The 26,228-nt window shown below is 28.6% G+C and overlaps 1 protein-coding gene across 8 annotated transcripts in view; it reads right to left on the bottom strand.

Annotated features, from left to right (window-relative positions):
- Nucleotides 1-26,228, bottom strand: part of LOC142322131 (uncharacterized) — a 391,713-nt gene that overhangs the window by 185,105 nt on the left and 180,380 nt on the right. For all 8 annotated transcript variants that reach the window (XR_012755782.1, XR_012755784.1, XR_012755783.1 and 5 more), the window contains 3 exons: nt 23,773-23,967; nt 22,255-22,515; nt 19,333-19,492 (listed from right to left, as the gene is read on the bottom strand). Coding sequence is in view for 5 of the 8 variants with exons in the window: in XM_075360849.1 (XP_075216964.1) it covers nt 19,333-19,492; nt 22,255-22,515; nt 23,773-23,967 (616 nt within the window). In the remaining 3 variants the exon portion in view is untranslated. The remainder of the gene's footprint in view (nt 1-19,332; nt 19,493-22,254; nt 22,516-23,772; nt 23,968-26,228) is intronic.

The following is a 26,228-nucleotide window of genomic DNA, read 5'->3' as shown; positions in this document are numbered from 1 at the left end:
CTTGTTCGAGGTAGTCTTTGATGAATTTTTACAAAAGGAAGGGCATTATGTGGTGATGCTGCCACCTTATCACTGCTAGCTGAACCCAATAGAATATATCTCGGATTTATTGCAAAGTCCTTCTGCTAAAAAAAAAGAGTAGAATAAAATACAAAAAAAAGAAATTATAAAAATAAAGATTAAATACTTCAAAGAAATAATTTAACACTGGAGATAAACTGTAAAACATGGAAAGAAGCTGGAAAAGAAAGAATGATTTTATCTAATGGAAGAAGAGGTTCAACAGCTAGTTATCCATTTTCAGTTCTCAAAAGAATATAGTAATGAGGAAGGTGGCATTTCAAGCTTCAAAGAAATAGATTCAATTTAATTTCTTTTGCAATTCTTTTATTGCAATTAAGCAACAGAAAAACTACTTGATCTTGATTTTGATAATTGCTTATAACTTGTGGAATACTATTATATTTGAAATTTTGTTGTAAATTGTAATAAATATTGAATTATTTGGTGTTTTTGGAAATTTTATTTTTCTGTAGTATTTTGTTATGTTTTAAATGATTGTAAATATTGTAAATTTTTATTTTAAATAGTTTTAAAAGTACTGCAATATTTTTAGGGCAATGAATCATTTAAGATTTTAAAATAAATGAAAATGTCATAATGGAAAAAAATTGTTACAACCATTAAAAAAACTTTCTCTTTGCATTACAAGACCACATGCATAGAACACATACTTGTGTGTATTGAACTGTCATGTACTGAATCCAATATACAACAGTAATACAACACCATATGCTTGATATTCAGCAACTATGTGCCAGTTACTCAAATACTATGTTATCACATTTGAACTTGAGTGATCTAATACTGTGATCAATGTGATGTATCATCGATAGTTAGTTCACATTTTTCCTGCATATGAAGTTAAGTTTCTTGCACTGTAAATTTATGTTGATCATGGCACTATGCTGAAAAAGTCCAAATGCAATGTAAATTTTAATCATGCAGTATATCGTTAGAAATGTAAAAAGCATGTTAATTGTTTCTTTTGTAGCTTAAGGAGATTATGTTCTGGATTTTCTTCCATCTGGCCAAATAGTGAACTCAATCTACAGCAATTTATTGAAGGTTTAGAAAAAGGAAATGTGCGTCTTGAATCATGACAATACTGTGAATAATGTATTGTCTAAAACCCACCAAGCATAGGCCAGCACTTATCTCTCAACCCATACATACCAGAGAATGACATAATTTTTGAGGTTAACAAGCTGATTAATCAATAAGGGTATTGATCAATCTGCAAAATCTGGTGAATACAGAAACTGATGGCCATACACACCAGATTTTGCATTCTTTCAAAATGAAATTATTTTTTTAACTTTAAATTTACAATTTTGAATAAAAACATATCAACTGTTTTATATAGAATATAAATCACTGAAAACATATGAATAATTAAAGGCGTACAACTGAGACGTGTGTATGAGTGAGAGATTGAACAAATGATATGTTAATCTGGAATCTCTGGGATATTTGGTAGTGGTTAGTGCTTAGTTTGGTAGTTGCATTAGAAAGAGACAGTTTGGCAGAGTAATTCAAACAACTGAATGACTAATTCAAAATGTACTTAAATAAGCTATCTAAGGCAGAATTTATAAATAAAACAGTATGAGTCATCTTATATATACAGAGTAATTATTCATTTATTAAATTTAAAAATAACTTAAATATTATGTACATGATCAGCCCTATATAATATTTTTAATATAATACAGAATAATAATAAAAAATAAATTATTAATCTATTTATAGTAACTATTCTATTCAGAATAATTTGGTATTTTAATAGTTCTCTTGTACAATGTTTATAATGATGTGCTGTGATTAATGAGATGTACTTTAGGCCATGAAATAAGTAGTAAATACAAATAAGTAATCACAACTATTATAAAATGTTGGTTTCTGTTTTGTCATATGTTGATGGTTCAGTTAAGTCAGGTGATTACTAAATTAGGTAAATTTGTTCTAGTTTTATTAACTTACTAATTTGTAGATACGGTTTTAAGTGATACAGAATGGATTTAATTTTTTTTCAAACTGTATAAAAAAAGCTATATTTAGCTAAGTTTCCAATATTATTCCCTAATGGAAAATCATGGTTTTAAATTCAAACTTAGAAGTAATGTTCTAGAATAGTAAGAATAGGGAAATAGTAATCAAGATTGAATAAGTTTATGAAAGTAGAGGATAATAAACAATGTCAAATTATTCTGGTAATTTGGAAGACCAAAGAAAGCAATGCCCAAGCTACAGGAGTTTCATTTAGGAAAACAATTAGATTTTTCAAAAGAAGGTTTAAGAATATAGAAAGCAAAATAAGAAACTGCTCAAATTCATTTCAAATTTGTTAACAATGTGGATGGGTACCATGAATTATCATGATCAAATGGAGAATAATAATTATTTGAATCGGATAACTGGAAAAGTTTTCCCAACTTTGAATTCAGCTCCATAATTATTACTGTAATGTACTACATCATGATATCCAGTCTGAAAAAGCTTTCAATTCAGACAGAAAATAGAAAAAGATGCTATGATTGTCATATAACAACTATGAAAATAGGTTTGATGAAAAATTACTGAATCTCAGCTGTATTCTTCAGAGAAAAACTAATAAACTAAAAAGTATGTATTATTTACTGGAAAACAGGATCTTGATGCATTACAATTATGACTGTACAATCTGAATTTCCATTCGACAATTAATTCAGAGTGATGTAAAAAGCTTAAAAATATTTAATATTTCTGAAAAAAAAAATGTGTGAAGAAAATAATTTGATACGTCATGAACACTGGATTTAAAAGTGCATGCATGTAAAGAAACTTGAACACGAATAATGCTCGAATTAGAAGCCAGTAATAAAGACTTCTATTAATTTTAACAAATCAGACATTACATCAGATGATTTGCTGGGTGTAGTAGAACTTCAGCTCAAAACTTATTTTTTATTCTAAGAACAGCTATTGCAATTATTTTAAAGGCATTATTAGTTTTAGGTCAAAATAAATTAGTCTTTACATCAATGTTTTGGTAAATTTATTACCAAAACTGAAGCTTGAAATAATAATAAAATGGAATTTATAACTAAATATAACACAAAATAAATTTATAAACTATAATGAAATTGTAAAAGTACAAGATTAGGAACTACTTTATTATTAACACAGCAATAAGCAACATAAATTTATGTACAAATAAATAGCATAAAACAGAAAAAAAATTATACAAAATTTAATATAAAACAAGAAATAAGCAATAAAATATTTTGTAACAATTGCTTCTCATGCAATGGAATGTTTTGACATGAACAGTACAGATAGGAAAGTGATTGCTGCCATAGTCACCAGCCATTGTACAACTTTAATAATGAAACCTATAGTAGCTATACAGTTTGTCTGAGAAGAGACTGTGCACATGTAGCAATGTGCTATGTTATGCTATAGATTCACCAAGCCAGAAAGTGCTATTAATCATAACCCAACAACAAATGTGGATGGAAACAGATCGGAACTAATCAATTTAAAATCTAATTTAATTAGTCTCAATCTGTCAATATTCCACGTGAAAAGCATGCACTGCACTAACTACTCTGATACCCATCTAAGTTAAATTCCCATTGTAAAAGAGCATTTAGAGCTCAAAAATTCCTACAAAGTAGAGTTTATGAACTTTCAATCTACACACACTTTAACCTGAATACACATATACACACAACTCAGGTATACAACTGTTTTGTATCTTTTTATTTATCTAATATCTTAAAAAAAACTGAATATTACATAATTCATTTTTTTTAATAGACCAACAATAAAAATAATGAAAACAGTAACACTATAGTAATATTCTACAGATATGTTTTTATAATATACAACAATAAAAAACATAGCCTTAAATAAATAAACATATAATCATTCTTGGTACTAAACATGAATGAGTACTCTTACAATTATTGTGAACATGAAGCTGAGGGTTCCATTTCAAAAGATTAAGTTTTTAATACAACCTTGTTGATCTGTATGATCTTTTAGATCTATAGCACCCATACAAAATAAAGTAATTTAAAACAATTAAAGCGTAATAAAAATTAAAAAATGGAAAAATTATATACTTTTTTATTATACTCAGCCTTATTTTCACAAAAATGGTGTTCACTTCAATACTGATGACTTATATTATATATCTTACATAAATGCCTTGAATATCACATACCAGTTATGTTTATATAGTAAAAATTAAACTACATAATTAAGTAATAAATTACTATATGACAAATATATTGATGCCATTCTTATAAATTATTTTTCAAAAACTAAAAACCACTAATCTTTTATTAAATTACAAAAAAATAATAAACAAAATAGTCAAAAAGAAAAGTTCTCAAGCCCGTAACTTACTACACCCAATAGCTGTAAGAAAGAGTGCCTAGTTACTAGATGAATTTACAACTTAACTAGCCTCCTGTACATTTATCTTATATATATATAATTTATTAATAAATAGAAAAAAGTATTCAATACGTCTTCACTTAATATTACTTTCATATAAAAATTACAATTATTTTAATTGAAATGATAGTTTTGAAAAATATTCACTAAAAGAAAATACATAATTTCATAAGGTCAGTTAGAAAATTTAAAAACAATTCCTTTTTAAAACATAAATAACCACTCTAACTTCAAAAATGTATAAACATTGCTCTTCCAGAAGATTTTTTCAGAGCTTTTTATGCAGACATAAGACAACATATGAAGATTTTTCTTAAAAAAAAACTCATATTTATAAGTAAATGTAGTATTAGAAATTTCAGTAATATTACATCACAAGTCAACCTACAAACTTAGTCTAGAGTATACAAGAGAAATTATTTAGCAGCAGGATCTAATGATGAAGCAACGCTCATAGTCTAATTGCTTCAAGGACATTTTCAATTTAGGTAATATTTTTTCTCAGTTCTTTTTCTACATGATACCATTTTAATCAACCATTTTAAAAAGAAGATACCATTTTAATAGACTAAAGGAAACAACAGTTGTTTAATTGTAATTATATACAATATAATCTACTGATGATAAGGAAATTCCTCAAAAGTGCTTTTGATTTGTAAAAAAGAAAAAGAAAAATAATAAGATAAGCTAAGAGCTCTCATTGATTCTGTACTTTGGTGGATTATGCTGAATTTTGTTTATGCGTTGGTATTAATTGGTACAGAGGATGATATGGACAAAGAAGGATTTATTTTACTAAATTAATATATCTATATATATAAAAATGAATGTTTGTTTATTTGTCCCATGTGTGTTCCTATACAATTCATCCGACTGCAATGAAACTCTGGTGAGTTGTGTGCATGCCCATGAAGGTTTCTGAATTAGTTTGGACTCACTAGATGGCGCTGGTATAGAGATATTTTGATAAATTGTATTTATGGTTTCATTTGGCTCATATTCAGAACATATATTAGTTACATGAAAAGAAATACTTTTGCTAAAAGTGGATCCGCTACGTGGCGCAGGGGTTGAAATATTTAGAAAAATTGTATTTATGGACTGATATGGCTCATATTCAGAATATTAGTTACGTGAAAAGAAACATTTTTACAAAAACTATACCGCTAGGTGGCACCGGAGTCGAGATATTTACAAAACAAACATATACTTTCTTCTTTATATATGTAGAAGATATAGCTAATATCAATTTTAGATCTCTCTAAATTTTAGGTCCTGTACAGACCAAATTGATGCTCTCAAGAAACTGCAATACACTGACATTTTTTTATAAATTGAACATGGTTTAATTTTTATTTAACATTATTATTTTCACAAGCATGATTAATGAATATAGTGAGGTCCAAGGAGCAGAGTCCACTGCATAAATGGAAAGGGTGAGGAAAACGACCATATCCCTGATTGCAACAGGAAATGCAAGTAATCATATAGCATGGGCAAAGCCGCAATGGGGATGCTAGTATATATATATTTTTATATTATTATAATTATTTATTATTAAATAATATATTATTATTCAATGATTATTAAAAGTAAAATTATTCAATGATGTTAACTGAGAATTAATTTCATGGTACATACCAGAAAAGAAAAGAATAATTTCACATATCATAAATAATATCAGGTTACTTAAAAAATCAACTACTATCTTAATAAATAAATATTAAAACCAAAAACCAACTAAAAACAATATAAATATTGTTTAACTAAATACATGATGCTACTGAAAGATAAAGCCTTTATTTATTTCTAAGTGTTATTTCAAAGTTAAAAGCTTGTTTACTTATATATAGTTAAGTAGCAAAAGCTTTTGATGCATTTTTAACCATTGTAAATATTAATATAATTTACTTTTTTAATGTAAGAGACATACACAAACTGAAAGGAAAAAAATTTATCACACTAGTTTACATCAGATTAAAAATTTAAATCGGTTAATGTAAAATTATTAATACTCATCATCATTGCAATTATACAAAATACTTTCTTGATATTAATATTGTGCACTTCATAAACAATAAATAAAATTCATTAAAAAGCACCCATTCTTGTAAAAAATGAAGTAACAGAGAATGAAACAATTCATTAAAAAACTATCAAGAACAATATCCTAAAATTTGTAGTGAATCACAATTTTAAAACGCAAAACAAATTAGAAAAGTATATTTTAAATTCAAAGCAATATGTTTGTATAAGAAAAAATATTAACAACTAAAGAAAATCATATCATAACCAATAATATTTTTAACCATAAAGCAATGAATTGTTAAGCTTTAATCATAAACTGCGTTAGATGACAGTATTTTAAATACTATTAATAATTGTCACACCAATAAGTAAAACATCAGAAACTGATGAGTAGAATATATATAAAATCTAACTATTAGAAACAAACAATAAATATTAACAGTAAGGTTTGGGTTTACAATGAAAACAAGATACATAAATAACTCTTTAATAAAATTACGACTCAACCAGGTTGCAAATATCAATTCAAAAGCTGCCAGAAACACGAAACAAATGCCAAAATAAAAAAAATAAAAACTTTTACTTACAAATAAAATAAATAAGTAAATTTTGTTATTATGAAGATTTATCAACAACTCATTCTTCTTTTTTTAGTTATTTATTAATATTTTAACAAAAATCAAATAATGAATGTTAAACAACTTAACCATGTATATGTAGTTAAGATGGTTAACTTGCACATTTCATTTTCTGGCAAATTTAAGTTTTCTTAGTTTTCTAAATTATTTATTATTTTACTTAACTGCACTATAACTGCTTCAATAGAAGAGAGAAATTAAAAACACTATCAATTTAAGTTATTTAATAGAACCTAATTTTACAAAAATACACATATTACATTATTTCTACATCTAAAAAAAATATTTTTTTATTATTTTTTTTTTAAGAAAGAATTTTAAAAATAATGTTGTCTTATTTTTTATAAAAGTACAGTAACAATAAGGTTAACTAAAACCATTTTCATGAAATTCAATAATTTTCAATAATTTAGTCAAACTTTCTATCAACTGAGGAAGGAATAAAGTATGTACTTTTCTAAAAACAATATCCTACTTTCAATCTAAGTCAACAATTACTACAAGTTTAGTAAATGATAATGCAAGTCAAATTTTATTACAGAGATTGAATGAGCAACAGAAACATTTTACCAAATATTTTTTTTATTTTTATACTTATTATATCAAAGTTCTAAAAATTTTCCATTAAAAACAGGATTAAACAAAGTGAAGCATTTAAAATGTTAAAGAAGGCCTTTGTGATGATGCTATGTCACAACCATGAGTTTATGAATAGTACTAATGGTTTCAAGAAGGCCGAGGAGTCATCCAAGATAATGCGAGGTATGGGCATCCTAGCAAATCATCACTGATAAAAATGTTGATAAAATTAAAGAGATATGCTTGCTAATCGCCAAATGAGCTTTAGAGAGGTTGCTGAAGAAACAAGGATAAAGCTCATGCATGCAAAGTGATTTTTACTACTGCATTTACTCATTGTTTTGAAACTACTAAATTTTCAACAAATACAGTATCGTATAACCATTGCTGAACCAATGCTTATTGACGATGCTGACACCCCAGACTTGTTCAAATGAATCATAACTGGTGACAAAACATGGCTATGATATAGATACAAAGGATCAATTGTTCCAATGGAAGTTTTCTGAGGAACCAAGACCAAAAAAAGCACATCATATCTGGTCAAATGTGAAGATCCTTCTAATTGTTCTTCAACTACTATGTAACTGTTCATCTCAAATTCCTACTGCAAGGTTGCAGTCAACAAGTATACTAAAAATATAAGTTTTATGCAAATAGCTTGAAGCAATCAGAGCAAAGGACCCAAACTTTGGAAAACAACTATGGATTCTGTACCTCAATACCTCAACAACACACTGGCAAACACCTCTTATCCAACAGCTCTTGCCGAAACATAATAATATTGTAATGCTGCAACAATATATTTATTCCATCAAAGACATGATTGAATAATCAGGGCCTATTTTGATCACAGAGAGCACAAAGGTTATGAAAAGTTCAAGTATTTGATAAAAATCATAGCTTCTTTAAAAGATTTATCAGTGATATTTTTAAAACTAAAAGATTCCTATTCCTATAAATATTTATTAAACTAGCAATTATCACTAAATTTTTTAATTTATCAGATAGACAAACCTATATATTTAAACACAAGTATGGACAAAACATGCTGTTCCCCAGTGCATGTTCTCTAATTTAATGAGCAACCTGTGACTGTGTACTGAAGGAAGCCACGTAAGTATATGAAAAAAATCATATTATTTCTGAATGAAAATGTTAATAAAACTCAAATTTAATGTGATTCAGATAATAAAGATATTTTGGTACTTACGTATTGACGCCACCGCAGCTACAGCTTTATTTAAAAACAAAGTAGTCAATCGGATTTCGGTGGAAAATACGCCGATATAGAGTTTAACATAGATTAAAATAAATAAAAATTATTTATTTTATAAATATAATTTAACCAAACTTAACCTACGCTCGCTAACCTTGACTAATTAACACCGTAATTTTTTGAGTATTTATTTAATAAATTCAGTAATTATTTAATTATTTATTATTTAAATAACAATAATAAAATATAAAAAAATAAATAAATATAAATAACCATTTCTTAAAATTAATAAAGAGACTCAATAAAATAAATACTCAATTTTAAATAAAGTTGTAGCTATGGTGGCGTTAATACGTAAGTACCGATATTTTTATCAGATCAAATATTTAAAATTTTAGCAAATTAAAAAAAATTATCACAAACAGCTCGGAAAATAAAGTATAAAATTATCTTTATGGTAAAATATTGTAAAACCCTATCCTTTAGAGAATGTTACAACAATGCAATAAAAGATTAAATTGTGAAAAATCAATTAGCATCTATATTATATACCTGTGAAAAATCCTGAATGTTGTATTTATTAACAAAATTGTATTGCTTTTCTTGACAAAAAAACACATTTAGTTTTGAAAGTAGAACAAAAGTGATAGAATTGGAATTAAATAATTTATGTACGAGTGGACAGAAAGCTCCTTTACACTGTAATAAATCAGCTTAAATCAGCTCTACTGCTGACAATTCTCACCCCTCATATTGCTCACTGCTGCTGGAAAAGGTGGGGAGGATAGTTCGATGACCTTGGATGTAGTTGAGTGTGAAAAACGATGGCAGATACAAGTGTGTTCAATACCAAGAGTTTGTGTGTGGGTCCAAGAACATCCACATACTGGTAAAACATTACAGAACATTATGAATGACTTCTTTGTGCATTTTGGGAAATTGTCAACATCTTGGACAATACTGATATAGGAGAAGAAGGCTTTTTGCAATGGAAAGTGTTCTTGCGTCTCAATTTCTCCACCAAGCAGTGGAAAGATTGAGTACTCAAGTTGAGATATGTACTGCTGTGGAAGAATCAATTCAACAATCACCAATGAAATCAATGTGCAAACGTTCCACAGAGTTAGGCATTTCAAGATCAACAATGTGAGATCACATACAGAAGGACTTGAAAGTTAAATGTTTTTATCCAGCCACAGTTAATGAGTTGAGTGATAATGACCTTGATCAATGTGTTTATACAAGTCAGTTACTACTTGAACACTTTCTGAGAGCAAACTGTAAAAAGAACGTCATGATCTCTCACATGAGTGTGTGATTTATCAAAGCTCTCGTAACTGAAATGTTTTTCTGGGCAAAAGACAATCCTCACTTTTTTGAAGAAATCGAATACCATCTGCCTCATGTTATGATTTGGGGTGGGATGACAGTTGAACATCTCCTTGGTCCTTATTTTTTCAATGGTGCAGAGTTAATCAACAGTTATCTGAGAATGGTCAATAAATGGTTACTTCCAGAATTAACAGCAGAAGGGATCAGTGATATCATTACATTTCAGTAAGACGTTGCTCCAGCGCATTTTGCTTTGAATGTCTGCAAATGCCTCAATGAAATTTTTTTCAGATGTGGGTCACAAAGAGTTACCAGCTCCATTGACTTGGCGAGCAAGAAGATCTGACCTCATCACATCTGACAATGCATTCTGGGTTTTTGTAAAAGAAGAGATCCAAAAATGCAGGTATGTCACAACAGGCAAATCCAAGACGCTTGTTCAGTTAGCATTTGAAATGATCACCTGTGATAAGTTGTTGCAGATGAAAAATCAGATATATGGAGGCACATACAGCAGTACTCTGAACATAATGGAACCCACACAGATGTTTCAGATTCATAAAAGGTAAACTGTACCTATCCTAATAATTTCATAACTAGTGTAAAGGGGCTTCCTGCCCACCCAGTATGTAACTGATACAAAAAACATTAACTATATGATTTAATCATTTTTGACAAAGAGACTATTTCAATTTACTTCACTGTAGCTTTCTACTTGCATAAAATGATTATTCTGTGTACAAATAAGTTGAGCTTCTTTTTATTCACATACATAAAACAATATATTTCAGTCTATTCTTTCCTACTTCTATTGGAAATTTCAAAAGAATGTTTAAAGTGATACAATAGATATCAGTACAAAACTGCTAATCAGTGGCCTACAAGAGTATTATCAAAGGTGATGTAATGGTGAACAGCAAAAAATTTTACTCATTTTCATAAAATAAATATACAGTAAATGTATGTATGTATGTATCAAAAGTTCCAAGTTTATTTTATTAAAGATTTATAATATAAAATAGAATATACTTTACATTATTTATACGTCTGTAATCAGCAGAAAAAAAGGTGATTTTTAGTTTCCCAGCTATACATACACTAGCCGGTGAGTCTAGCAAGAACCTGGACCCTCAGGGCTCAAGTCAGCCCAGGCGAATCCCGGAGCAAAATCATGAGCTCCTCAGGGCCCCCTGGGGACAAGGGACCTACCCCATGGTCACAGAGCTCGTTTCAATTGCCATTCCCAATTTACCAGGGGGACTGGCACCCTGGACACCTGCAGAGCTTGCTTTGATTGCCATTCCTATGTACCACCTCCTGAACTGTACATTATTCTCGTGGTTGTGAGAATAACACTAATAAATAATATTTATAGTAGTCAGAGTTTATAGAAACCTGAAAAAGAAACTAGATTACAAAAGATAGAATAATAGTAACTATGTACACACACCTAAGTACACACACCTTTGACGATAAAAAATTGATAACTTATTTCTTTGCCGTGGTGGCAGAAATATAATAATGTAATAAAATGATTAACTATTTTTTCCTTAATGAATATCTTTAATTCAATAATGAAGAAATAATGAATATTTTTAATATCTTAACCTTTAAGGAAGCTAGGGACTTGGTCAATGGCTTAAAACCTTTCCTGAGATATCACAAACGTATCCTACAAATTTGAAAATAATTGGTTGGTTGGTTCTCATTTGATGCGATAACAAACAAACTTTATATATATATATATATATATATATATATATATATATATATATATATATATTTCCAAATGACTGTAATGTTCTCGATCGAAGAGTGTACCTGATGCATGCAAAAGTTAGCCTTCAACCTACTAACAAATACCCAGTTTGAATTTTGAAAATTGGAAGATTGTTTGCAGAGATATTATAAGAGCACCCCATTGCACCTCCCAAAACAATGCCCCAGAGGCAATCCATTTGTTAACAGTTGATGATGATTGGTCTAGCCTCCCACAAAGTGCTCTCGCATACCTCACCACTCTAGCCTCACACGCAGTCCCCATGGGAAGCCCATTATTGTTAAACAAAAATTTTTTAATATTATTTTATTTAATGTAAATTTAATTCTATTATTTTTTTAATATTATTCATTTGATTGATTAGCATAATTCAATTCAAAAACCAGCTCACGCATGATAGAGGTTCACAGGTCATTAATTCAATTTATTAAAATTTGTACTTTAACCAGCAAATCTCCAATACTACATATATATTTTTTTTGAGATTTTTCAAGCTGAAATATATCTAACAATTTTCTCAGTTATGCCAAGAAAAAATTGGTGAAAATTTGGTTGCGATTGATCGAGTAGCCTTTTTGTTTATTCTCATCTTTTTGTTTGACATACTCATGTGTACCATTTTGACAAATTTTGACATGTAACAATATTTTTCCAGATGAGTATGTGTGTATATATATATATATATATATGTTTGTACATTTATACATATGTATTATGTATGTCATACATGTATTATGTATGACGATCGATGCCGTCAAATATGTGGTTGACTGGGCACAGAACACAGTTAGAGGTGTGCAGCAAACAAGGAGGATACTTCTGGTCATCCTCCTTGACATATGAAAAGCATTCAATAGCACTCCATGGGCAGTGGTAATGGATTCGCTGAGAGCTAAGGGACTCGGTGAGTACATTATTGCCGTTCTCAATGATTACCTCCACGAACGATGGGTAAGAACTGATACGGAGGAGAGACAGGTAGAATTTTGAATGTACAGGGGTGTGCCACAGGATTCCATGCTTGGCCCACAATTGTAGTACATTGTATATGATGGCCTCCTGAGATTGGAGTTCCCAGGGGACACCCAGGTTATGCTGATGATCTAACCTACGCTGATGATCTGACGTTCCTGGTAGCTGGACAGACAGAGGAAGAGTTTGAAGGTACAGCAAATGAGGCAGTCAACATGGTAAGTGGCTGGATGGATGGAGGAGCAAGGACTGATTCTGGCCTACCAGAAAACAACTATGGTGGCGATAGTTGGCCGCAGATGAATCAAGGAGTTGGAAATATTGGTCAAGGATACAAGAGTTTGCACGTCAAGGAATGTTAAGTACCTCGGCGTGTGGCTGGACAAGTCAAGCCTCTTTACTCATCATCTTAAAGAGGTGGCTGGCAAAGCAGGAAGAACTCTTGATGCTCTTACAAGATTAATGATTAACAAGCAGGGACCCCAGGCCAGAAAAAGGTGGCTCATCCTCTCAGTGGCCACCTTGGTTCTGTTATACGTAGTGCCGGTGTGGACGGGAGCACTGGAGAGGGCGAGGAATGAGAGGCTCCTCTCCTCACTACAGAGGAGGGCAGTGATCAATGTGGCCTCTGTGTATCGTACAAATTAGGGTGATGCGGTAGAGGTCATCGCCGGAGTCTCCTCGATTTGTTTGAGGGCAAGACAATTAACGAGAAAGTACAAGGGGATGTTGAAGGCTGAGATGTGGGGAATTCTACTGGAGGAGTGGCAGACCAGATGGGATGCCACCACTAAGGGCTCCTGGACAAATAGACTAATCCCAAGGATTGGGCCGTGGATTCAGAGAGGGCATGAAGAGGTGAGTTACTATCTCACCCAGTTCCTCTCTGACCCAGTTCCTACATCGGTTCGGAAGAAGAGTCTCCCCAGCGTGTGCATATTATACCAAGTAGACACACCACAGCACATGTTTTTTAACTGTGATCGGTGGGATCATGTCAGGATACAGATGAGACTGGCGTAGCTCACCCCAGATAACATCATGGAGTGCATGCTCCTAGGCAGGAGGGAATGGAATGCCGTGGAGAAAATGGTCGGCAGAATTTTGGGTACGAAGGAAGAGGATGGCAGACTCAGGGAGGCAGCTATATGAGACTAGGAACAGGACTTGATGAGGAATGCTTGCTTTAAGGAAGTAACCGGCCATGCAATGCTTGCCAATGCCGCAATCAAGGAGATTTTTATTTATTATTTTTTTTATAGGAGAAGTAGGGTGAGGTCGCCCACATTTAAGAGTGGAGGGGTCGGGACTCCCTGATGATGGCATAAAGAACCCTCAAGGTATGAGTGGGTCGTGAAGTGCAGGATGTGTGAAACATACATTTGGAGCTGTTAGATTAGGGACAGGATGGATAGCTCCTTAGCGGAAGGGCATAGCAGCTATCTGGAAGAGGAAGGTTGGTGTGACCTAGTAATATTGGGGAGACCTCGGTGGGAAAGCCCCAGAAAGGAGCTAGCTAGGGTGGACAGACTGCTGCCACAACATTCCAAGGTGACTGTGTTTTGCTTAAAAATGAGGACCAGATGCCTTGGGGATGTTTAAAAAAAAAGAAGAAAAAAAAATTATGTATGTCATACATTTTTTCTAAATTCTTATTAAATTGGATGAAACAATTTTGTTCAAAGTTAATCAATAGACATCTATTATATGAGATAATTATAATGTTCAAATTTTTATTTCTGAAGCGGTGGGGAAATTTTTAATTTTTGACTTTTTAGTTGGAAGTTTCCTAAAACTTTTATAAAAAAAATTGAAAAATATTTACCCCCATCCATAAATATTCTAATTATACAATTTTAGAATATCTCAGCTGAAGCAGCAGTTTGTTTAGAATTATCACACAGCCTGGATGAACAAGTGACATTTTAGGTTTTTTTTTAGCACAATTGCCTATCACACATTTTAGTAAATTTTTTTGACCAAATTTGATTTTTGATTTTATAAAAAAAATCATTTTATTTTAAAATGAAATAAAGTAAAAATTTATTTACAATAGATTTTTTATTCATTTTCTTCAAATGAAAATGGCAGTTTATTAAGGGAAATTGTTCAACAAAAACCAGTTTCCAGAATACTTTATGACTACTCAGTGGTGGGAAAGTATAAACTCCACAGCCACTTACTTTTCTACTGTGTGCATTGTGTTTTCTAATGTGTGCATTGTGATCTGTTCAGATAATCTGTAATTCAGTATTTAAACATTAATTGAATATTTTAAAAACGTGTTTGTTAATTGCCATAATCACTAACAATTGTAGGTGACATGTACCACTCAAAAAAAACAACAAAGTCACTACTGAAAACAAAAAGTCATCCCTAAAAATAACAAACATTCCATGCCAGGCTTATTAAATAAAATGAAAAATGAAGTTGTTTCTCCTTTTCCTTCTTAATAAGCCAAATATATAGTTGCTTATCAAGAAGCCAATCTACACAAAATGCAGAAAATATTCAGTTCTGTAACTGACATCTTCACCAAAGGGATTAGCTGAATAATGAATACAATCCCAATTGGTGTATTTTGTGCTTCAGATGTTTAACATGCATCACAGTGATAAGCAAAGCTGATTCAGACAGTACAAAGCAACAAGTTAATGTACCTCTTCTATTATGAAGCAGTCCTTTATACAAACTACTTCAAACTTAATTCAGGGAACTTTCGTTTCTATCTATTAATTTAAAATAGTCTACCTTCTTTTTCTTATTAATAAATACAAGGTTTGTCTAAAACTAAAATGAACTTTTTTAAGTTATTTTATTTCTTGTTTTACAACTTAATTAGATTTCCATCCTTAGAAGAAGTGTTCTCTATCGCAATACACCACTCCCAGCATATTTTCCTCAATTTGAGTGCATTCCAAATCTTATACAATAACTTTCTTTAATTTCTTTTATCATGTTTTCAGGGTGGCTTTCAACTTCAGAAACAGAAAGAACCAATGCAAAATCATGTAAATAGGGGGCTGGGGTTCAACAGTTTTGCCAGAATTTATTGAATAAGAATCACTGAATGCACAGGAGCATTGTCACGGTCCAATATCTCTTTTCTGTTTACCCACACTTTAAGGCCTTTTAGGAGTTTCTCAGTCTCTCTCAAACATAGCATTACTTTTAAATAAAACTCTTTACTGAGCTTATGACCATGAAGGATGAACTCATAATGAATGACACAAACCAATTAAAAAATACAACCAACATTTACCTTTATAATTGAGTGCATGATTTGATATGCTGATACAATAACATGATGTAATACAACTCATCCAGTCTTCTCCAAAAGCTTCTTGCAACATTTTCAGTTTCTGTAAACATCTTGCCTTATTTGAAACAAAATTCCATTCTATATGCATAACACGTAGCTCTTTCAAAATATTCACTTTTCTCACATTAAGCCCTAGATGTTGTAATTCTAAATCTATTTCTACTCAGTTGATTATCATCAGCATACTGTGTGGGCTCATTTATACTCTCATTAAACACAAATAGAGTGTAGCATGGTTTTTACCCTATTAAATTTTTAAACATGCGACTGATCTATGTCTTTGGAGACATGTTTTTAGAGAAGAATGGTAAAGTGCTACAGAATCACACTAGCAATCCAAGAATTTCCTAAATTATCTAATATACAATGATTTTAGTTTAGTGTAACAATTACATATTTTTTAACTGGTTGTGTAAATTTTGGTATCATTAGTACAATATTATTAATGAAATTTTAATTTTTTATAGTCAGGCTGTTCATATTTTTTTCATTTAAAAAATCTAAATAATCTGAACTTACAACTTTACAATAATTTCTCAATTTTAATATTTTTTTATTTTTTTTATTTAGTCTACTTCAAAATTTTACTTATGTTAATCAAAGTTATGAAAACACTATTTTATATTGTATAAAATTATGTAAAAAAAAACTATGAATTCTTTGTTTACAATACATAATGCAGCTCTTTTTTAGCAAAAAAACCATTTACCAAAATGATTAATTTTCAAAGAACAATCAGTAAGCATTTTAGAGAAATTTAAGTACATAATAAATAGATATTGTCTTCAAATTATTTCTCCTTTTGTTCACTGTTTGCTGCAATCATTTGAACTTATATATCTATATATAAATTACATATTCCTCTATGCTGAGTTCTACTAGAATTTATAAATCAAAAGTATAGTATTTAATTCTAAGTTCTACTTAAACGTGAAATTATTTATTGTTAAATTAAATTTATCTAGTGAAATTTCATCATTGAACTGTAGGGCGAAGAAAACATCTATAATTATTAATAACTTTAAATTTAATTTAATTTAATTATCAAAATTTTAATTTGGCTAACCGCAATATAAAAAAATGATAAATTTAATTTTCAAACAAGTAAATAATATGTTGAGTGGAATTCTAGTTTCTTGCTATCTCAATTTTCTGTTTAATTTCATTTTTCAAAGCACAGATAGTGATGTACATTTAGAACATAAAACACATACAGCACAGTAGAAACAAACTAATACATAATAAACAAGTTACAAAATATGCACAAATGAGCATTGATATACTTATCTTCAGATGCAAATGAATTAAGATAAATTTTTGATTGAAAAAAGAGAAAATAACTTTAAAATTATTAATTAATAAGGGACCAGTCAAACATAGAAGAACTAAAAATTCTTTGTATCAGTTATTTCATTAAATTATAATTTCTTCAACTAGTTAAGTAAAGAGATTTCTTGACTGATGAACTATCTAAAAAGTAAATGTAAAAATTTGTAGACAATGCAGTGCACAATTAAAACTTTATAATTTTAAATAAGCAAACAAATATTAGTCAGGAATACAGATTTTTCATTATTTATGATTGTTTTTGAAAATTTGCTACATGCCAGAAAATAACAGTAACTTGGCAGAAATATCTTTCCCTCAAGAACTATAACATTTTGATTTAATAAAAACACTTGCAAAATGTTATTTTTGAACATCTAATCCATGACATACTTCAATTTTGGAAATTTTGTTACACTGAAAATGTCTAAATTCCAAGTACGAAAAAGTTGGCAGAAATATTTAGGTGTTATAAATTAAAGAGATCAAAAGGAAAATTCAAATTTATGCAAGATTTGCATTACTGATGTTTGAATTAATGTTTAAGTGAGTATATATAGAGATAAGCAGTTACATGCTCTGCTGTGCACATATATATAAACACACACACACACACACACAAAACAGCTAACTCTGAATTATATGCAACAATGAAGAGGATAGGAACAAAGACAATAAAAAATAGAAATAAATTACAGTTAATCTGAGAACAATGTTTTATAATAAATAACGAACTAATGTAGTAAAGATATATTATGAAAAAGATTTTTATATTAAATGGAAAGCAAGATATATTCTCCGTAACTTAGCAAATTACGTTATATTTATATCAATACTAGAATGAATGAATAAGTTTTTATTAAACAAATATGAATAAAATCTTTTGAAAAATCCATTTAATGGTTGATGATATTTTAAAGAACTGCTGACTGTTAATTTAAAAGTTAGCTGCAGTTTTAAACAATAAACTTTATAAAAATGTTTAATAATATGATGAAAAAATTATAAAAAATAATTATTCCTATCATGCAAAACTATGACTTTTTTTAAAATAAAACCCACATTTTTTTTTACAAATTTTAAACCACACCAAAACTTTACATGCAGTACACTTAAAGTTATATATCCTTAAATATTAATATTTGCTTTTGGTTACAAAACAAATATTAAATTAAACTAAATTAGAATCCTGGTAACTCATAAAAATTAAAATAAAAAAAAAAACAGTAACCTAACATTGCATAGTGGCACAAATGGCAGAATACTGGGTAATATTACATCAACCTTACAGGAGTAAACTTTTTAAGATAGTTTAAGGAGTAAACAATCAAAAATAGAAAGATAAAAATAAACGTGATATTTTATTACTTTAATATTATAAGGAATGTTTGCAACTTTGGTTACAATATAAGATTTTTCTTCTTTGAAAAGGAATCAAAAAATGGCTAGAACATAAGTAGAATAACAGCTTTCTATATATTCTACAATAACATGTAATAAACTACTACTTCTGGTAACTAGATAAGAATATTAAAAAGAATGAAAATAAGAATGAAGGTAATGAAATGACGATGATAATGATGGTGATAATAAATTGTGGCTATAAATGGTTTTGTAATTGAACAATTACCTTGTATCTAAGTTATTATCACCGAATGTACTACTAGTTTCACTAGGATCAAAGTCTAACATCAAATCGTCAGATGCAATGCTTTCGCATGAAGATAAAGTTCCCACTGATGCATTGTGCGCTGGACTACAGTCTTCTGATATATGGCCCACTTTTTTTGCTGTAACAGAATAAAGAAATTATCTACAATAATAATATAACAAAACTCATTAACTACATCAAACATAACAAGTTTGGTTTACAGATAAACTAAAAATTTTATTTTTTGACTAGATATTAAAATTCAACTACAATATTTGGAAATAATTTTACAAAAAAAGTAAAATGAAATTTATACAGATTAAGCAAGACCAAAACCAAAGTTTAGAAAAAATAATCAAAACAATTCATGAATATACTCATACACATTAATAAAAACATAGGTACACTGAAAATATCTTTGGAAATTTTCACTTTTATGTTGGTTACTTACATAGATCAGTTGTTAGCGAGACAACAAAGAAGTTTTCATAGTTTTTAATTTGATAAATTGGCTACTATTAAATTGCTCTGGTAATTAATATTAATAATTACTATAAAAATAATAATTGCATAATAATAATAATTGGTAATTAATAATTGCTCTGGTAATCTATTAAATACTCTGGTAATTTCACAATTTTTTTTTTTATGATTTATTTTAAAACTTAAGTTTGAAGCTTGTGTATAGGAATATGGAGTGGAAGTTTTGCAGCATATGAAGAATTCCATGCCAACCTGGGTTCTAATCTGAAACTTTCTAATGAAAGGTTGAGGACACTACCACTCCATTATGAAGATGAGTAGAGTGGCAGAGTAGTGACGTTAGTTATAAAAACAATTTTATACTTTATTATAAATAAGTTTTTTTTTTTTTTAATTTTTGTCATTTGTCTACTGATCTGTCAGGTTTTATGAGCTAATTCTAAAATGGCTTATACAACTTTAATGGTTTTTTATTTCTATCATAGCAGGAGTGAACAAAAAATTAAACAATACAGGTTGCTTTACTTCTCTTAGAAGTTTCTCTAGCTCTTTGTCCTTCTCTTAATGAAAAATTATTTTTGAATTTTCTCATTATAAATGGATTCTATCAAAAGAATATATGAATAATAATTTAATCAAAACTGTAGTTTACTGGTGTTTTTTTTTAATCTAATAAATATTTTCTTCAAGTTAATATTAAACTAATAAAATTTCCTTATAAAACATTAAACATATTTTATGAAAAATGGTTTGCCAGCATGTTTTTTTGTTTGGTTCTAGAATGTAAACAACCAACTAAATGAAACATTTAAAAATGTTTCATATAATAAGAATAACATATAATAAAAATGTTTCATATTCATTATATGTTTCTAATAATTCTTTTCTCAATGTTTAACAAACTTCTGATCAGAAAGTTTGGTTTATATATATATATATATATATATATATAAATAAATCCAAAATAATACAAAGTTAATTAAGGCAAGTAGAACATAGAATTAATTATTAGGTAGTTGTACTAGGTGGCAAAGATAAATAGAAAATTGGTGGTTTGGTCAACTAAACTTGTTTGTACAAATCCAATTATGCTAATACATCTTCTTATTATAAATAAATCAGTGTAACATTTTTGTATAGGATATCTTTCAATACTAAACCACAATTTATACTTTAATTATTTCTAAGACAATATCTTCTTTTTTTCAGGAACACTATGAGTTAACTATACTACAAAGAATATTTTTTATTCTTGCTTTTAAAGAGAATCAAATTTTTGAAAAATGTATAACTTCTAGTTATTATAATCAAATATTTAATAATATAATTCTAATATGATATATGTTTAATGATATAATGATATAAATCTAATGATCTCACAAGAGAGGCATTTTATTTTTATCATATGTTTACTGGAATATTATTTTTAAATATAATCTATAATCTTTTTTTTTTATATTCAGCTAATAATTCACTGAAATACTGCAAAAGCACTAATGGAAGGTAGCTGAAATTTTTTTTCTGATTGGTGGTTATTTAAATTACACTACAATTTAACAAATCTGTGATTGATTGCATTTAATTAAAAAAATAAAAATGAATAAATATGTCTTCAAGGCAAAGAGATTAAGAGATTAATTAATTAATTTCACTTAACAAAAATGTTATTTACTTCAATAATTTTCATAATCTGAGGTGTATAATATTGAACGTAGACATAATCTAACGGCATACATGGAATAAAAACAATTGCATTATTATTTTTTTTTTGTAAGAGTGTCCTGTAACTGTATCTAGTATAATGTAAACAGAACTAGCTATACTTTTTTTTTATTATATGAAAAACACTGCTTTTATAGGTTATATGAAATTCATTTTTGCTGCACTATTTATAATTGCTTAATTTTATCAACATCATAGAATCTTTTTTATTAATTTTTATATTATTTCTGAGCAACAAAAATGAAAATCCACTATGTTATTTAACTAATGTTGATAAGTCATAAATTTAACAAGTACACATGACTATTTTTCATGATAAATCTATATAAAGTCTCATAATTACATTTATGAATCAAATTATAATTAATCATAAATAAGATATAAAAAACATTTGTAAAAAAAAAAATTCCTTAAATTGGCCTTATAATTTTAATGTGGATGAAAACTATATTGTCACATTATAAAGTCACTGTTATAAGTTGAAAGCTGTGAAGCTTACTAAAAAACAATTTTTGAAGCTAGTAATGTGTATAATTCAGCTTCAAACAAAACAGCCAATCAAAATATAAAAATACTACATTAAACTATGGCTCTGGAAAATTTGTTTACATAATACAACAATATAATTTTAAAGTAAATAAAATATCAGAAACTAAAAATATAAATTAAAATATTAACATGAAAATTCAAATTTACAAGTTTTAGATGGCGGTGGTACATCTGTAAAGCTGAAATTTTCTGGATGTTCAGTACAGTGCTCGATGATATCCTCGGGTACGATTGTGTTACCAGAAGAATTACCAGTAGTAAAATTGGCTGAAGAAGTGCCTTCATCAAATACTAAACCTGGCTGATCAGCGATTTCATCGTCAATGAGGAAATCTCGACCCTCTGACAATGACAGTGAATTGGAAGCATGGGTCGGAGTGCCAGGACTCTCTGGTGTTCCTCCTGCCACTGCAAACAAAGCACCTGCTTACTACTACCTACAACTTAAAATGAATTCAGGTTTATTCTGATCACCAGATATAATTATTTCAAAAATTAATACTGTACACACACTTAAAATATCTTCAAGAAGTAACGCATTATGTTTCCTTCTTACTTTGAATAAAAAAGTTAAAACCTTTTCTGAACAATCCATAAATACTAATATTTTTTAAATAAAAAACTTATGGGCACTATTTCCATCACAAAATGTCATTCATAACTATTTTGTGTAGTTGTAGGTATTAAAAATATGGCAGCCTTATCTTATGAACATCCAGAACACTTTTCAGTATTCTAAGTTTTAAAAGTTTGAAGTATATTAAAAACACAAATATAATATATATATATATATAATATAAATATATTAAAAAACAATTATATTAAAAATTATTCATTAGTAATGACTTCAAAGTAAAAGATACAAAAAACATGATCACTTTTTTACTGAATATGAATAAATAATACATTTCCTCAATAAAATGTAATTTTTTTTATTATTTTCTACTTCATTTTGAATTGAAAGAAACAAAAACTAATATAATGGTTTTCTTTCATAGCATATAATTAATCAGTTAAAAAAACAGGAGAAAATATTACAATATGAATTTTATAAACATATTTATAACATCAAAAGAGATTACAAATGATTTTCATTTTAATTTTGTTTTATTAACATGACAAAAATATGTAACATTAAAAAAAATATTTTTTTAAATGTCTCTTAATACAGAAAACAGTACTGTTATTTAGTGTAGAAATACTATTTAATAAATCATTTTTCTGAATGAATTAACATGTTTAATAAGTTGGATATGGTCATTGCAAATATAATCAAAACATTTGTTAGAAGCAACATATTATTGAAGGATATATTCATGCTAAATCTGCTACTTAACAGTCATCGATATCAGTACAAAATGTGTTAACAAAATAAAAAATATTAAATGGAAATTAAATACACGTTATATACAAAATTTTATAAGGCAACGAAACATAACATAACTCTGTACTTAAAAAAAATAAATGTTCAATTATGCAAACCGTTAAATTTCATTAATTTTTTCAAAATTAACATTGCACATTTACATACTATTTCTTTTCAAAAGAAACGATCTTCCTTCATAAGCATTAAATACTCAATCATTTTCTTGATAAAATGAGATATGTAGCACACCCATAAAAACATTTAATTATCATTTAATGAATAAAAATCATTACACTCACAGTTTCTCTTATTAGAATCAGATGAGGGTTGGGTAATTGGTAATTCTGCAGCAGAACTTGGAGGTGAACTGCTGAAGTCGGGAGATGTTTCGTCTTCGATCATTGCTGAAGTAGACATTGCTGCAAGAGTGGCAAATGCAGGATCTTCAATTGTAAGCAGCACAGATCGTAATGGAGGATTCATGCTATCGACGTCTGAAAATTGATATAATCATAAAGATTAGAATAATTTTAAAAATACCACCACGTAATACTATAGTAAAATCTCAGGTGACAGTAACAATACAAAAACTAACCGTACTGATTACTTTCTCGATCATAATGGACTGGTACTTCAATCAGAATTTTAAAATAATTTAAATAACTATTGTATTTTTCTCTGTACTTTTTGTTAATATATATTTAAACTCTAATAGGTTAAATTTTAATTAATATAATAAGAGAATTCATTATTTTGTATTATAAATTAATAATAAAAAAAGCTGTCAATAAAGTTGTATAATTCCCAGGAAAACCAGTTATGGTCTGGCTACCATGGACTCCACCCCTAACATCCTATTACTTGGAGGAGATTAAGTGAATATTAAAGTATTTAAGTATGCAAGGAAAGATTATATTTAAAAAAATCATTCTACTCTTTGAATAAAATTTTGAGATACAGAACCATGAAGACCATATTTTCCCATTCCTTTAGCCAATTCCAACCAAAATTAAATGGCATCATTGATATTAATTCAAAAGCCATTAAACAAAATTCCATAGAAATCTGTTAACATAGCCTGAATATATCAACCAAAATAATTATATCCCTACTTCTGACTGAAATTTTCAAATATATAATCAAAGTGGCATATTAATATAATGGAATCACCTATTTAGTATAAAAAATATGGCTTTGAGTCCAGAAACTACAAAAAAGGAAACAAGGCTTCATCCTTTATTACAGGAATTTGAATAAAACCAAACACCACCAGAAAACACCTTAACTATTCAGACCTAAGGAGCATTAAACTATACAAAAAACTTTCTACAAAAAGTTTTTTTAGGGTACATTAAATAGGGAAAGTAACTTAACTGCCCAGGAGTTATTAGATTATATGAAAAAAAATTTGTACTCTGAATAAAATCTTTTAAGACACAGGAATTACAAGGTACATATCTCTCTGCCTTCTTGACCAATTCTGATCAAAATTAAACACATCAATGCCCAATATACACAAACCACTGAGCCAAATTTCATTCAAATTGATCCAGCCAGTCTGGAGTAATCAAGCAAAACACAGACTAAAATAACATACACAAGTATGTTCATATATACATCCTTCCAGAATTTTTCTGTATTAAAATTGTTCTTTTATGCTTAGAGGAGTAATAAAACATCAAAATCTATAAAAAAGCATGATATCCAAAATTTAACACAATTAACTACTTCTTATATACTGTACAAATGTAACTGACTTTTTTTTTTCTTGAAACATACTTTAACTTATTTGAAAATTGGCATATTTCTTAAAACATATTTAGTTTAAAAAAGAAACTTTTTGTTAGATACATGGTAAATATCTAATGGTAAAAATATTTTTTGTGTGTGGTTCCTGAATATTGTCTGGTTAACTTAGTACACTTAATTTATCAGGTAACAAATCATAAATATTTTTAAATAATTCTTAACACAACTATTGGTTAAATGTAAAATTTTCATAGCACAGTTTAACAGTATTTAGGAAAAAATATAAACATTAAAAAGTTACAGATTATTACAAGTGTCTTCTATTAAGTACTGTAAATGTCACAACTATTAAGAAAATTTGTTATTAAATATTCTGGTGGATGGGAAAAGAAGACAACAGTGAAATATAAAATCACAACTGTTATTTTTTATTTCCTATTTATCCTACAGTTCGTTATAATTTTGGATATCAGCTAAAAATGATCCTGTGCATTCAATAAAAAAAGGGGTAGTGCTCTTAGTTATTCTATACCATTATAATTGACTGAAAAACTAAGATCTCAGTTGCAATATTCAAAGAAGCAATACAACTATTTTTAATCTCTAATTCACTTTTCATCAATGACTTAACACATTTATGAATTTGTTACATTTTACAGATTTAATAAATGATTCATAAAAATTTTACTGTACTTTTATTATTTTAAAAAAATATACATATACCTGTATGGAATAATAATAATAAAATTAAATGAACTATTGAAGTGACTGAACATAAGATGAAACAATTTACAATCACAGTAAAATTATCATTAAACATTTCCATCACTTTAATTCAAAAATAGAATAACGTGTATATATGATTCCATTGATTTTGTTTAACTAGCAGTTCATGACTGCATGAGGGTTGTTTGGTAAGAACCCCCTCCTAAGATGCACGCTTATGTGGTGGGGAAAATAGCCATGAGTCAGATCTACTAATAGCTTGCATGTATAGTATACTAAT

Source organism: Lycorma delicatula, chromosome 3 (genome assembly GCF_047948215.1).
Source record: "Lycorma delicatula isolate Av1 chromosome 3, ASM4794821v1, whole genome shotgun sequence".
In the NCBI taxonomy this organism is placed as follows: domain Eukaryota; kingdom Metazoa; phylum Arthropoda; class Insecta; order Hemiptera; family Fulgoridae; genus Lycorma; species Lycorma delicatula.
Note: the sequence above shows the minus strand (reverse complement) of the source record. Positions and strands in the feature narration are given on the sequence as shown.